Source organism: Gouania willdenowi, chromosome 22 (assembly GCF_900634775.1).
Source record: "Gouania willdenowi chromosome 22, fGouWil2.1, whole genome shotgun sequence".
Classification (NCBI taxonomy): Eukaryota; Metazoa; Chordata; class Actinopteri; order Blenniiformes; family Gobiesocidae; genus Gouania; species Gouania willdenowi.
Genome location: NC_041065.1, coordinates 14817890 through 14832411, shown reverse-complemented (window position 1 = coordinate 14832411; position 14522 = coordinate 14817890). Strand labels below are relative to the sequence as shown.

The following is a 14522-nucleotide window of genomic DNA, read 5'->3' as shown; positions in this document are numbered from 1 at the left end:
TATTTACCTGGATTCCTTCCCTATATCCACGGCCACCATCGTTCGACTTAAGCTGTGTGCTGTGTCACCCGTCTTGTCACCAGTCTGGCTGAACTAACTACACAACGCAATATGCACAATTATCACATCACATTTCACTCACCTGAAAACAGTCGACTCTTCCCCACCCCTTAATAAATCTGTGAATGGGTTTGGTCCAGAATACATAAGTGATATGGTAGTCAGGTATGAACCCAGCAGGTCTCTCAGATCTATGGACACAGGTCAGATAGTGGAGCCCAGAGCTCACAGTAAACATGGTGATGCTGCTTTTAGTTGTTATGCTGCAAAGAAGTGGAACAAACTGCCAGCAGAGCTGAAGTCAGCATCCAACGTGAACATTTTTAAATCAAAGTTAAAGGCACTTTTTTTCTCCACTGCATATGATTGAGAGAGAGATTTTTAGTCATGTTGTTGATGTCATGATGATTTTACTGATGATTTTAATTGATTTTACTGATGATTTTAAATGTTCTTATTGATGATTTTAAATGTTCTTATTGATTTTAAACAATTGAATGTTTTATCATGTAAAGCACATTGAGTTGCCTTGAGTATGAAATGCGCTATACAAATAAATTTGCCTTGCCTTGCCCTTCCATGTTCCTACCCTGACTCCCTCTTCCCTGTTCCCTTCCCCCTCACCTAGGTAATACTGCCATCTCTTTTTATATTCTGCCTTTAATACAGTGTTTTAATTATGAGGACTAGTGATGGTCACAATTATTCAATAAAATAAATGTATTTATTTAATTGCAATAAAACATGCATTGTCGTGTAAATATTGGACTACATATAGAGTTGACCTTTGACAGCATGTGTCAAAAAGATAGAAAAAAATTACCTGGACGAATTGAATAAAGTGCGATGTATATTTGCCAGTGTGATATATTCATTCAAAATTCTATGAATAAAATGTTGTCCATTAAAGAAAAATAAATTGATTCCTTAATAGCTCAACAGCGCCTCCCTCTGGTGGAGAGATGAGTCAACGTCAACAAATTGACTTAAGATTTTTTATTTATTCATATTTTTGATTAATGTTAAACATTTAAAAAGGAGAGTCCTAAATCCTTGGTGTTATATTTAGTTTGGAGTCCTTCAGAGTGTGTGTGCTCTGTGTGTTTGGTCCTGCAGCAGGTTTCTTCCTCATCCTCCATCACTTCCGCTGTCGTAGCTGCAGCGACACTGACGTCATCAGTAATGGCGGACAAGGAGAAGCGCCGGGCCGGTGTCACTTCTCCAGCGATGTCCGGAGACAAAGCCTCCAAGGCGGACAGTGACAGGGAGTTTCTGACGCAGATGGGCGTCGGAGAGCTGCTGCTGGGGGCCATCCTGAAGATGGTCGAGGCCAGATCAGAGGATCCCATCGGGTTCCTCGCCGATCACTTCTGTAACCTTTCCTCAGTGGCGGACAGCAGTGGAGCTGGAGGAGGAGGAGCAGGAGGAGATGAGGAGCAGCGGGAGCAGCAGCATCTCAACAGGGCCCTGTGGCACCTGAGGCTGGCTCACCACTCACACAGGTGTGGACACATTTTAGATCATTAGATCAGCTCTGTTCCAAACATCAGGACCAGAGGAATAAGCAGTTCTCCTCAACTAAAGGACAAACATACTTTAAAACAGGGGTTCTCAAATAGGGGTACGTGTACCTCTAGGAAGTACACGATGGCAATACAGGGGGTACTTGAGAAAGGAAAATAAACCAAAAAAAAGCATTTGAAAAAGATAGTAATGCTAAACGACAACAATAGCACACCGAATAAAATAAAAAGATACTGAATAATGAAAAGAACAGACAAACAACAACAAAATACACCAAAAACACACACACTAAGAGAGAAAAATACTTACTATTACCAGCAACACACAAAACGCCAACAAAGACACACTAAATAAGAAAAAAAAATACACAAGATCACTACAAAATACACAAAAATAACCAATGAACATACAAAACGACATAAGAAACAACCATTTGACACCAAAAACACACATACTGAGAGAGAATAATTTAAATAATACCAACAACACACAAAAACATCAATAAAAATACACAAAGTTAAAGAAAAATATATAATAAAAAGAATAGACAAAAAACAAGAAAATACACAAAAACACACTAAATTATGATTAGAACATGAACGGTCCCGCATCAGGAGGGAGTGTCAGGAAATGATAAAAAATCTATCTATTCAGAGGGCACTAAATACTGTTTTCATTCCACTTATTTACAAAAGGAGATTATTTAAAATGTGTGTTATAACGCATTCATTCCATCATTATGGTCTATAGTTGTTCTTTCCACAATTCTGAGCAAAATGTTGTCGTCGGATGAAGGGGGTACTTTCTATTTATTTTGTTTTTTATTTTATTTTCTGTTTGTTTTGTTTTTTATTGTCAATGTTGTGTATTGTGTTTTGATCCTTTTTCTGTATGTGTATCGTCTTGCAGTGTTTTCTCCTGTCTTTTTTTTTTTTTTTTTCACATATTTACATGTGTACTATTAAAATATTTAACAAATGTCGTATTGGTCGGTTTACATTCAAATGTTGCGTCCCAGGAGCTTTGTCGTAAAGATTGCGAGTGAAAGTAGGGATGTAGTCTACGCGCATGCGTTGAAAGGATCTGAAAGGATCAGGCACATGAAAGAATCGGGCACCAACAGGTGCCTCGTATACAGTATATCATGTAGGGATGTCCTGATACAACTTTTTCATTTCCGATATGATACCGATATTGCAGCCTTGCCTATCGGCCGATACCAATATCGATCTGATATCAGCATGAATCATACATACTTTTATTACTTTTTATTTTACTTTAATAAAAAAAACAATATTTACCTATTTTGTAGTGTGGAATGTTAGAAAAGACTTAATCAGTGATGTCACTCAAACAGAGAACAATAGTCAGCAACAGTAGAGATGAGAAAAACTGACCCATTTATTATTAACCAATTGGTTACATACATTTTAACCTTCAATATAATATCTACAGTATTCTACAATCGAATAAATAAATACAAAAAAAATTGGGAAAAAAAAAAAATTAATAAAAAAATTTAATAAAGAAATTTTAATCCGATATTCGTTTTCAGGCTAATATCGGACCGATATCCGATATCGGATCGGGACACCCCTACGATCAAATACAGTCTACAAATATTGAACATGAACACATTGTAAATACAAGGTCACGCTCGTTTTTAAACTCCCTCTCTCTTTTATCCAGATCTGCGTTCAGTAACAATGTCCGCGTGGCCTACGACCTCCTAAACCACAGCGACCCTCATGGACGGAGCAGTGATGCTGCTGAAGGCTCTGGAGGCTCGTGCACACGCCCCCCCACAGCAGCTAGAGATGGAGGGGGCGTGAGAGGAGGCGTGTACACCCAGGCCCTGCAGTGCCTGTGCAGTGAGGGGGGGGTCCCCGCCGACACGTCCGCTCCACTCCTCCACCGCCTCCACTGCCTGGACCACGAGGCCGTCCCCTTCGATGTGTTTCGTCAGGGCGTGCTGACGTGTGCCGTTTTCTCTGACTACATCCGGCAGGCTCAGAAGCTTTACGCTGAGGTGTGCAGCCCAGAGGAAGGACCGGCATCTCTGGCCCTGTGTCAGTCAGTGCTGGGGAGCCTCAAAGATGCTCTAGAGACGTCTCAGGGCTGTTTGACAAACTGCAGCGTTAACGCTAACACTAACGTCCATCCCTGCCTGGTGTCTAATGTGAAGGCTATCCGTTATCTAGAGGCCAGTGTTAAAGTGTCTCCTCACCAGCTGTCCCAGGCTATGGCTGCAGCACAGACACGAGGGCCTGCTGGACACATGGACGCTAAAGAGTTTGAAAACGCAGCTGCAGAGCTGTTCATCACTCACGTCAAAGTCGTGTCCTGAGTTTTATAAGCAAACTGTGATGCAGAGACATTTAAAATTAAATGATGATGAAAACTGTCATCTTCTGTGATCATGGTTTTTATTGTTCTTCAGGCTACTTTTCAGCAATCGTAAAAGAAGAAGTCACACATTTTGTCTCCTGTCTTAAACCTACTTACTGCAACTAGTCAGGGGGATTTTTACTGAATAAAAACTAAAGTGATTGGTTCTTTTGGCCCATTATATAAGCATATAACACAGTTATTTGTGTTGATGTGCTTTTAAATAGACCTAGAACATTAAAGGTGCAGTCTGCAACTCTTGTAAAAGTGACTTTTTGTCATATGTGCTAAAGCTCTCACTATGTAAGGACAGCTTTACATCAAACTAGTAGTTTGTGTGAAAAAAACAGACTCATTGAGTCCCCCCTGCTGCTCCTGCTGCCTTTGGCAGATTGCCAGAATGCACCATGACCGAGCAAAAAGAACAAATCAGAGCCAGGATTGTGTTTGATGAGCTGTCTGACAGCTGTTGCTCACAGGCCCCGCCCCTTTCCTGGGGCTGTAGCGCCGTCTTTTTTTTTTACAGTGTATGGTCTGGAGGAGTAGAACATGGAATTAGTGACTTTTCTGCTTGAAAGATAATTACTGCTGCTTGATTTACATTATGTTTTATTTGTAATTGTTACACTAGAACTCTGTGGTGCATGTGTTGTTCATGTGCGCACAGCAACCTACGTGTGAGCTGCTGTAAATTACACTGTGTTGTTGATGCTGCTGCTGAGGTGTGTGCACATAGAGAGAAAGAAGTGCTGCAGTAATATGCTTATAACAGAGCATGTTATATTACTGTGATGTTGCTGTCTGACTAATGTTAGCTTGTTAGCTCATCTGAGGGAGGGACTTTGGAAAGTTTGGAGGCAGGTCAAGAGAGCAGCGGGGAGAGAGGGATCTGAGAGTTACGGACTGTACCTTTAAGTTGATAACTTATGCCTGAACAAATAGTACTCAGCAGTATGCGACACATGATTTTTTTTATTTAGGTTCTCAAACTGCATTATTTGTTGTTTTACATATGAATTTATATTAAAAAAAAGACAACAATCAGTGTAAAAAGGAATATTATTGGGAAATCGCTGCTTTCAGGCTATTCAGGAAATGTAGCATTTAGTGCTCAGCGTGTTAGTTCACTAGTCCTAAAGGGTTTGATTTTATACAACTATTTAAATCAATCAATGGTCAGTACTTTAAAATGTACACAAATGAGTCATTTAATGATTTGTTGAAAATGTTAAGGATACAAAGCTTACCTTTGGTACAAAAAACTCCGAGAAGACTTAAACATCTGAAACAAAGTTTTCTTTTGTTTGTTTTTTTAATATTTCAATAAATACAGGGTGTATCATGGATGCTTAGATTCAGATTTTTTTTATTTGTCATTTTACACTGCGTGCATACACAATGAAAACAAGAGGGTTAGGGTTAGGGTTAGGGTTCTCACCAGCTCTGCAAAGTACACCATAATATATAATTAAATGCTGTAGATAAATATATATCTACAGCTAAATATGTTTAGGTTCTAAACAACATTTTTCATTTGGATGTTTAGACTTTGTCAACATTTCTTTTGAAGCTCCTTTTTTTATTATAAACAATTACATTTACCACTTTATAAGTACTATTCATATTTATTTTGTTGCAATGAGTGTTTTTATTTATTTATTTATTGATATTTGTATTCATGTTTAACTTGTTTTTGGTTTTTTTAAGAAAAAATGTTGTTCATTGTGTTTCTGCTTCGTATAATAGTTCAGAGTTGGAAGTGTATTTGAAGGAATCCCTTTAGCAAAGAAATTATTATTGGCTTTATAGGAAATGATCATTTATGAATACATTTAAAGTCAGGCTTTAACCCTTTGTTGTGTTTATTTATCTTCCATTAGAGTGGCTTTACATCCATTTTAGAAAGTGTCTATTCGTACGGTTCGGAACAACCCCCGCTGCTATTGGTAGGTTTATCAAAGTATACGTACGTAGCCTCTTGGGGTTAGGATTAGGTTATAACCCTATATCGCAACAATTTTTAGAGTTTGGTTTAGTCTTATTCACGTGACCTAAACTGGCCAATGAGGGGCGCTGCGTTTGATAGAATGTCGGTATATTGATACAGCAACCGTACGGATAGCCACTGCTTCATTTTACTCTCAAGGTTAAAGTGGTTCATCAGTTTTTTTTTGTTTTTTTTTCCTTGTCTGCACATGCTGTCAAAGGTCGACACTAAGAAGTGCAATCATTATGAGACAGCAATGCATCTTTTGTTATTGCAATAAAATAAATTGATTTATTTTATTGCTTAATTGTGACCATCACCAGCCCTCCCTAAGGAAGGGTAAGAAATCTTTTATTATAGGGAGGATATAAAAAGGGAGAGCAGTGTTACACCTAAGTGGAGGGGAAAGGGAGCAGAAAGGAGAGACTCAAGATAGGAAATAGAAAGTGTGAGGAAGAATAGATTGTTATACAGTGAGGGTGAGATGTGAAGTTGTAGAATATATTGTGCTTATTATGTTGTGTAATCAAGCCAGTATAGTGACAAGCGTGAAGCTTAGCTATAATGGTGGTGGCTGTGGACAGGGGGAAGGAGTGAGTGGTAGTACCTAAAGGTATTTGGGATTAACGTGTCTAAAGTTAAGCCCAGTATGAGTTTTATCCCACATCCCAAGGCGTGCCAGTGCATCGTATACCAGTATATGTGCAAAAAAACGCTACCGCAAACCCAGGAACTGCCCCGGGCCCGCAGATGCAGCCAGGCCAGCAGAAAGAGTGGGGGCCAGGGAGCCCCAGGCCACCCCCACGGCCGAGCAACCCCCCAGACGCCCCCAAGATCCCAGGCCGAGAGGCAGCCACCGCCCCCCCACACACATCCGAGTTAATGACATTTAAAAAGTTCAACACAATACGGTATCTGCTTTTGCATTCCTTAACTGTCCATAGTTGGCAGTTTGTGGCCCCCAACAGGTATCCTGCTTAGGGCGACCGTGGCTCAGGTGGTAGTGGGTTGTCTTCTGATCAAGAGGTTGGGGGTTCGATCCCAGTACCTGACTATGTGTCGAAGTGTCCTTGGGCAAGACACTGAACCCTAAGTTGCTCTCAGTGGTCGACTAGCGCCTTGCATGGCAGTCCTGTCCCACTGGTGTGTGAATGTGAGAGTGAATGGGTGAATGAGCTGTTATGTAAAGCGCTTTGGGACTGCTTCAGTGTGGTGATAAAGCGCTATATAAAATCAAGTCCATTTACCATTTAGGGCCCCAAGATGTCTAGGGCCGGCCCTGCTTTCAACACAAAAGGTTTGAAAACTTTCATTATTTGCCAAGTTTTAATCCATTCCAGAGATTCTTCCAGTGAATCTGATTGCTGTTTTTTAGTATGTATTTCTGTATGTACATTTGAAAGTGCTGCCGCTAGGTGGCAGCACCGCCCACCCACACACACAACCATAAAGCGGAAGCTAGATCCGGCTCTGTGAGCTCGCTCTGTCCTGTGTTTGTGTGTTTATGTATTTATTTATGTATTGTTGTTGTTACTTGAGTATTTTTCATCATGGAGGAAGACGAGCAGCTGCGGCCTGTCATGTTTCTGCTCACTTACCTGCTGCTGAAGCGTCGGAGAGACTTAAACGATGCTAACGCTCAGAGACGCAGTGAAGCGCAGAGACGAGTCCGCCTCAGACAGCACTTCATCCAGAGACAGAGGAGGATATTAATGGCCAGTCTGATACACTATTCACTCATTATAACAGCTGCACGGGCTCTATTATCATCTGTACATTATCAACTGTAGCTTAATGCTAATTATGTGCCTTTTTTTTTAAAAAAAAAAACTCTTTTAAATGTACATACACTTAAGGTATACACTTTGTGTACACAAACTCATAAAACTACAAATGTACTCCATGAATTTTATTGGAAGTGTCTATTGATACGGAAACGTATTAATAGTCCCTGGGAGGGACAATGGGTACGTTTTCGACTCAATAATTCTTCCTTCCGCTGCTGTGGGTTCGAATCCCGCTTTGTCATATGTATTTTTTCATTTTAATATTTAACACGACAAATTCTACCTTTAATAATACATTTGAGGGAATTTCCAGGGATAGGGTTAGGAATAAAAAACATAAAGAAAAAAATTGCATTTTAGGGTATTTCCTGGGTTAGGGCTAAAATAAAAGGGTTAGCGGGGTAGCTAAAAATAAATCTAAGATGAAATAAAACTGACGGAACTTTAAGTCACGTGGTGCACCTATCACGTCCCCTAAACTGGCCAATGAGGGGCGCTGCGTATGCATAGATGGGTAGCCTATTCATACGTTTCCGTATCAATAGCCACGGCCAATTTTATTTTTATAATTTTATATATATATATATATTTGTATGGACTTTTTCTTTTTATTACAAAAACCTCTAATGAGGGCCAAAGTGAAATATTTTTGATGAAAATATTACAGCCTTGACTGTGCCATTAATTAATAGCAGAATTGATTTGAATGCATTATTATTTTTTGGCACCAGGACAGTTATAAATAAAATAATTACACTTGTACACCATGTATATTTTGCAAGTTAAACAATCCAGGCCTTCACTGAAATCTCCCTAAAACTTTAAACAATGGTCTCTGGTTGGTAGGGGGTCATTACACCCAAAACATATTTTCCCTCTATTTTGAAGGTAGAGAGGCTTGAATCTATTAGGTATTAATTGAAAAAGCATTATGATATGTCATGATTACAGGATATGAACAATATGTGGTTATAATGGGAGTCATTGGGACAAATTTGTGTCACTATGATGCATATCTCCTTTGCTATACACTTCTAATACACAGGACTTTGGAATTAAGCAAATAAAAATGAAAAAAAAAAAAAAAAAAAAAAAAACAATAGTGGCAAACAAATAAAAACACCCAAAATGTCACTTTTGGTCACAAAAGTGATGGTTAAATAAATAAATCTAGTACACATTGTTTGATTAGAATAGGTTTATTGTTCTTTATCATGTTCTTGTTCAGGATGCAAAGATATAACTTTGCAGCATTATTCCTGAATTACCATCCAACCAATCTGGCATATTTTGGATATTGTTTTATTATCTTAATAACTGAAATAAAAAGTGCCGACGTGTCTCAGTTATAACTAAACTATTACCATGTTTATTACCTCTACTTAGATGCTGATGCGTGTCTTACGTAGCACTGCATCAATGTCGACATTAGTGAATAAAACAATAGAATTATATTTTAGGGCGCTAGAGTAAACAATTCATTAGTAATCGATTAATCTATCCATTTTTTAAGCAAATTAATCGCAAGGGAAATCTTACATTTTGCAGTCTTTGCGCTTTTTGATATTATTCCATAACTGACAGATTTATGTGACACAAAAACCCTTATTGTACAAAATTAAACGTACATAATCTAACAAAATGAATTCACATGGGTCTGACTTTAATAAAGGCTTAATAAGCAACATTATCTATATAAACACAGTGCAGCAAAATATGCAAAATGTTGACAATGAAAATAAATATGTAATTCCCATCCGTCTCTTCCCCAGATGATGCTCGCAGGAAGTATGCGCTCCAATGTCCGCATCCGCACCCGTCCTTGGACCACCACCCGAAGCACTGATTGGTGGGAGCGAGTGGTGATGACGGAATTCCAGCCATCCGATTGGCTGGATAAGTTCCGCATGAGTCGGGAGACTTTCTTCTACCTGTGTGAGAAGCTGAGGCCCCGCCTGACCCGCCAGGACACCAGCTTCCGTCTGGCGCTGCCTTTGGAGAAACGTGTAGCCGTGGCCTTGTGGCGCCTGGCGTCCAACATTGAATACCGTACCATTAGCAACCTGTTTGGTGTTGGGAAGTCCACCGTGTGCAGGTGTGTTAGGGACATGTGTCACGCCATCGTGGCCCTCCTCAGCTCGGTCTACCTGCGGCCCCCCAGTGACCAGGAGCTGGTGGATTCAGCAGAACTCTTCTCTTCTGACTGGGGCTTCCCTCACTGTGTTGCAGCCATAGGAACACTTCACATCGCCATCCTCACACCTTCAAACAATGCCTCGGACTATGCCAACCCAGCAGGGTGGCTCTCTGTGATGTCTCAGGTATACATTCACACCTTATATTTACATTTTCACATTAAGTACATTTTCACTGCCTGTATCTTTTCTCTTTGTTTGCTTTTTTTTTTTTTTGCATTATTATCTCTGCCAGGTGGTTGTAAGTGGGCGGGGCCTTTTCTGGGATGTATGTGCAAGTTTTCCAGGTGGGACGGATCCTGCTGAGATATTACAGAACTCATCATTATGGGCCACAGCTGCAGAAGGTGGACTGACACCAACCCTCACTCCTGCTTTCATGGGAAAACCCCTCAGGTAGAATAACCCAAATGATGTATGTATTTACTGCCTTTTATATTTAAATAATCTATAGAAGCAGGTGCAGCTAGTTAAATGGTTGGTAGGTGATGGGGTGTGCATTGTTATGAATCTGACAATACGATACACCATTTCAATGTCACGATTTGATATATCCCAATACTAAACAATACGATATACATTACATCGCAATGTCAATAATTAAAAATGTCACCTTTACTATTAAAAATGGTATGAAACACTATTGTATTTTATTTTTGAACTTGCAAGAACAAGGAAATGGTTAATTAACTGTAATTAAAGTTCAACCAACATGAAAAACATGTGGTATATTTATCACATGTATTTAACTTTTACTTCGACAACAGATTGTGATTCTGTTACATTCCTAAATTCTGAAAAAAAGAAAAAATAAAGTAACCTCATGCATCTGTATAAGTGCCCAGTATGGTTTATGAAATAAAGTGCAATCAACTTCCAAGCTAACATGCATTGATGAATGAGGTTGTTTAACAAGGTCTGATGTGGTTCACTGACACCTAGTGACCTGGTATTTACATGCTCTGCATATGTTAGAGTAATTAAATGTTTTTTAATTAAAAAACATGATTTAAAAAATCGATTTGGACATTTTTATTCAGTCGATGGCCGATATTTGAGGCCGATATCCTTTTTTTTTTTTACAGCACATTGCTTATGAAAGACAATTGAAACACTCATATGATATAAATGTATTTATTAGAAATTAAATTAAATACACCAAGAGAACTTTTAACATTTATTGAACTTTAAATATATTTAAAGTTCACAACCAAGTAACAATAAGGATATAATAGGATAAGGATATTTGATCAGGCACTATTATTATATTATATCCTTATCTTATTATATTTGCTTTTTATTTGTAAGCCTATTGGCTTCTACCACTCCCATGCACATGCTATTATTATTATTGCTTTTTTTTTGTATATTCATACATCTGAATGGATGTTTTTTCTTTTTTCCTTTAATTGCTACTCTAAAGTGCTTTTAAAAAATCGACCGATGGCCGATCTTGAAAAAAAGTCCATATATTGGCCTGATATATCGGTCCACCTCTAACAACCACAGGAAGTAGACGTCTTTATTCACTATTTAATTATTTTTTATTACTCTAAATATAAATGGGATTACTATTGTAACTATACATCATCAATAGGGTCTGACTAACCTTTACGCCTCACTGCCAACTGGTAAAACATTATTTACCTTTGTAATGTTTGGATGTTCGCTAATTCATCCAATACTCATGTCAAACTAAAGGCGTTCCATGTCTACTATGAAGAATGACTGCACAGAGCAAGCATTGCAAAAAAAAAAAACCTTGATTATGTAATAAAATCTCATATTGTTTAGTTTCAGATATTTTTATTGATGCAGCTCAGATCATTTCAAATGTATTTTTGTCATTAACTGTAAAGAGAAGGTTTCCAAGATTGTTGATTGGATGATGCAGTCAGTAGCCCCCGGCGTGATATCATCATTAAAGGATGATTTAAATCACATTCTTTCACTCTTAAAATCAACATGTTTTTTATGAGAAGAAACACGAGTCTTGTCTCATCTTTGTACCTGCTTATCCTAAACACATCCTAGCAAACCACAGCTAAAAAACACATGGGAAGTAATAACTTTACTAAAACACCTTGTAAAAAAGATTTTAATATAAATGAATCCTGGAACAAGAGAACTCGGAGCACGCAAACCTCCACCAAGCGTTAAATATCCTCTTTGCCAGATATTGTCACTTATCTAGCGAGCTGGCAGTTTTCAAAGCTTCTAGCAAAGAGCATTTTTACTTTACCACGTACTTTTAAAAGGTTGACAAATGTAAACAAGAGCCCTCGGAGAGCGCAAACATCCGCCGTGCACCCAATCTGGTCTTTGCCTGATATTGGTGGTTTTCTGGATCAATGATCCTGATCATGTTACCATGGTAATTCACACTTTAAGGGCTTGGAAGAAATTTCTATCCACATTAATAACCATACAGTAGGTCCAAATGTATGGGCACCCCTATTTTTCAGAAAAATCACAATCAAATGTGCAATCGGATCCAATCTGGATGAAACTCAGTGGGATAATTGAGGAACCAATCTGACAAAACTCAATCAAATTTCATAAATATCGGTCAATTATGTACTGATATGGGAATTTTTGAAATTTTGCCAATGATAGAAATAGGGATTTTTAATTTTTTTTCAATTAATTCAGAATAAATATATTAATCCAGACCCCATCCAAAATGTCATGGACTCTTCCATGGTGTAAGGTCTATCATTAGTTAAAATTTTACCCAAACTTGTTAATATTTCAGTCAAACAAATAAATGCTGATGAAAATAATACCGGTACTTCCTCTGCTGAGGTCATTTCTGATTCCTAACACTTCTTTGGATGACTGGTTTTCATGTTGCGTGAGGAAGTCAAATGAAAACATTTCTTGTTCCCAGGTATGTGTTAGTGGGGGAGCCCTGCTACCCCCTCCAGAGCTGGCTGATGAAGGCGTACCCTGAAGGAAAGGGGAGGAGTCATCTTAAACGCACAGAAGCTGAGCAGCTGTTCAACGCGCGGCTCAACGGTGCGCTGCGTCTCACGCAGGAGGTGCTGCTAAGGCTGAGGGCACGCTGGCAGTGCCTGAGCAAAAGGAACGACTGCGGCCTGGACGTGGTGCCCACCATGATCCTGGCCTGCTGCATTCTGCACAACATGTGCGAGTCTCACGGGGACACCTTCAAAGCAGAGTGGCAGGAGGAGGGGACGGAGGCTGAGAGCCCACAACCCGTCTACAAGCAGCCTCACACCCCCAGCGTGGACCAGAGTAACGCAGAGGCGGTCAGACGCCTCTACTGTGACTTTTATTTACAGCAGCAAGATTATGAAAGACTGAATTAATCAACATCCAAAGAAATCATGTTCTCTCCTGCAGTTAATAATGCCTTTTACTACCTGTGTTACTCTATGATAGAACAGTAACTGACGGTATTATATACATGTAGTATTCAGTCATCACTGCAGGTTCCACTGTTTAAAGCCAAGCATAGCCTAATTAAATAATGATAAGTTTTTAAATATATGTTGATGTGAAATTGTTAACATTTTCCATAGAGATTTAGACAAATGCATGTTTTGATTTTAAACTAATGTAAAAATATTCTGTAACACTTTACTTGAAGTTGTATAGGTAAGGCTGACATTACGCTTTTATTATTATGACATGACACCTGTCATTAGCATAAATAAGGTGTCATAAAGGCTGTCATTAAGTGTCATTTATTACCCTAACTAAGGGTGTCCCTATCGGATATCGGTCCGATATAACCTGGATTCAAATTAATGATTTTTTTTTAAAAAAAAATTTTGCAATTCATTTTTTATTTATTTTATTCAATTTCAGAATACTGTAGATATTACAATGAAGGTTAAAATGTATGTAAACAATTGGTTAATAATAAATGGGACAGTTTTTCTCATACCTGCTGTTGCTGACTATTGTTCTCTGTTTGAGTGACATCACTTGATCAAGACTTTTCTAACATTCCACACTACAAAATAAGTCATTATATATTTTTTTAATTAAAGAAAAAAAAAAAGTATGTATGATTCATGCTGATATCGGATCAATATCGGTATTGGCCGATACGCAAGGCTGCAATATCCGTATCATATCGGAAATGAAAGAGTTGTATCGGGACATCCCTAACCCTCCCATCAAGAAAAAACATTCCTCTACCAAACCCTGACCCAACTAGATCCCTCCACCTAACCCCAAAAAATGCCAACATAGCTCCAAAGGTGTCATCATTTAGCAAACAACACCCAATGACAGCCTTCATGACACCTGATTCATGCTAATGTCTGCCTTCATTTATAAAACTTTGTGTAAAGTGTTATCAGTCTTTTTTTAAAAGGTGCTCCTGCTTTATACATTGTATTTTGTATCATTGCTTAAAATTGTATTTGTGACTGTGTGAAACATTTTGCTATGTATACATTGTTTTCAACAACTGTTATTGATGTTAATGCATTCTTTAAAATGTTTTTTTACAGGAATAAGACTTTTACCAGTGTGACCGTAGCTCAGCAGGTGGAGGGTTCGTCTTCTGACTGAGAGGTTGGGGGTTTGATTCCAATGCCGTGTCTG

At 38.6% G+C, this 14522-nt stretch overlaps 2 protein-coding genes across 2 annotated transcripts; both read left to right on the top strand.

Moving 5' to 3' along the window:
• Positions 1-1217: 1217 nt before the first annotated feature.
• Positions 1218-3991, top strand: tpgs1 (tubulin polyglutamylase complex subunit 1). Its single transcript, XM_028438543.1, has 2 exons — positions 1218-1562; positions 3274-3991. The coding sequence occupies exons 1-2, from the start codon at positions 1243-1245 to the stop codon at positions 3929-3931; spliced, it is 978 nt and encodes a 325-aa protein (XP_028294344.1). The 5' UTR covers positions 1218-1242; the 3' UTR covers positions 3932-3991.
• A 3418-nt stretch (positions 3992-7409) lies between these two features.
• Positions 7410-13794, top strand: LOC114456326 (putative nuclease HARBI1). Its single transcript, XM_028437994.1, has 4 exons — positions 7410-7674; positions 9519-10067; positions 10177-10337; positions 12832-13794. Exons 1-4 carry the CDS (start codon positions 7510-7512, stop codon positions 13271-13273), a joined length of 1317 nt encoding a protein of 438 aa, XP_028293795.1. The 5' UTR covers positions 7410-7509; the 3' UTR covers positions 13274-13794.
• The last annotated feature ends 728 nt before the right edge of the window (positions 13795-14522 follow it).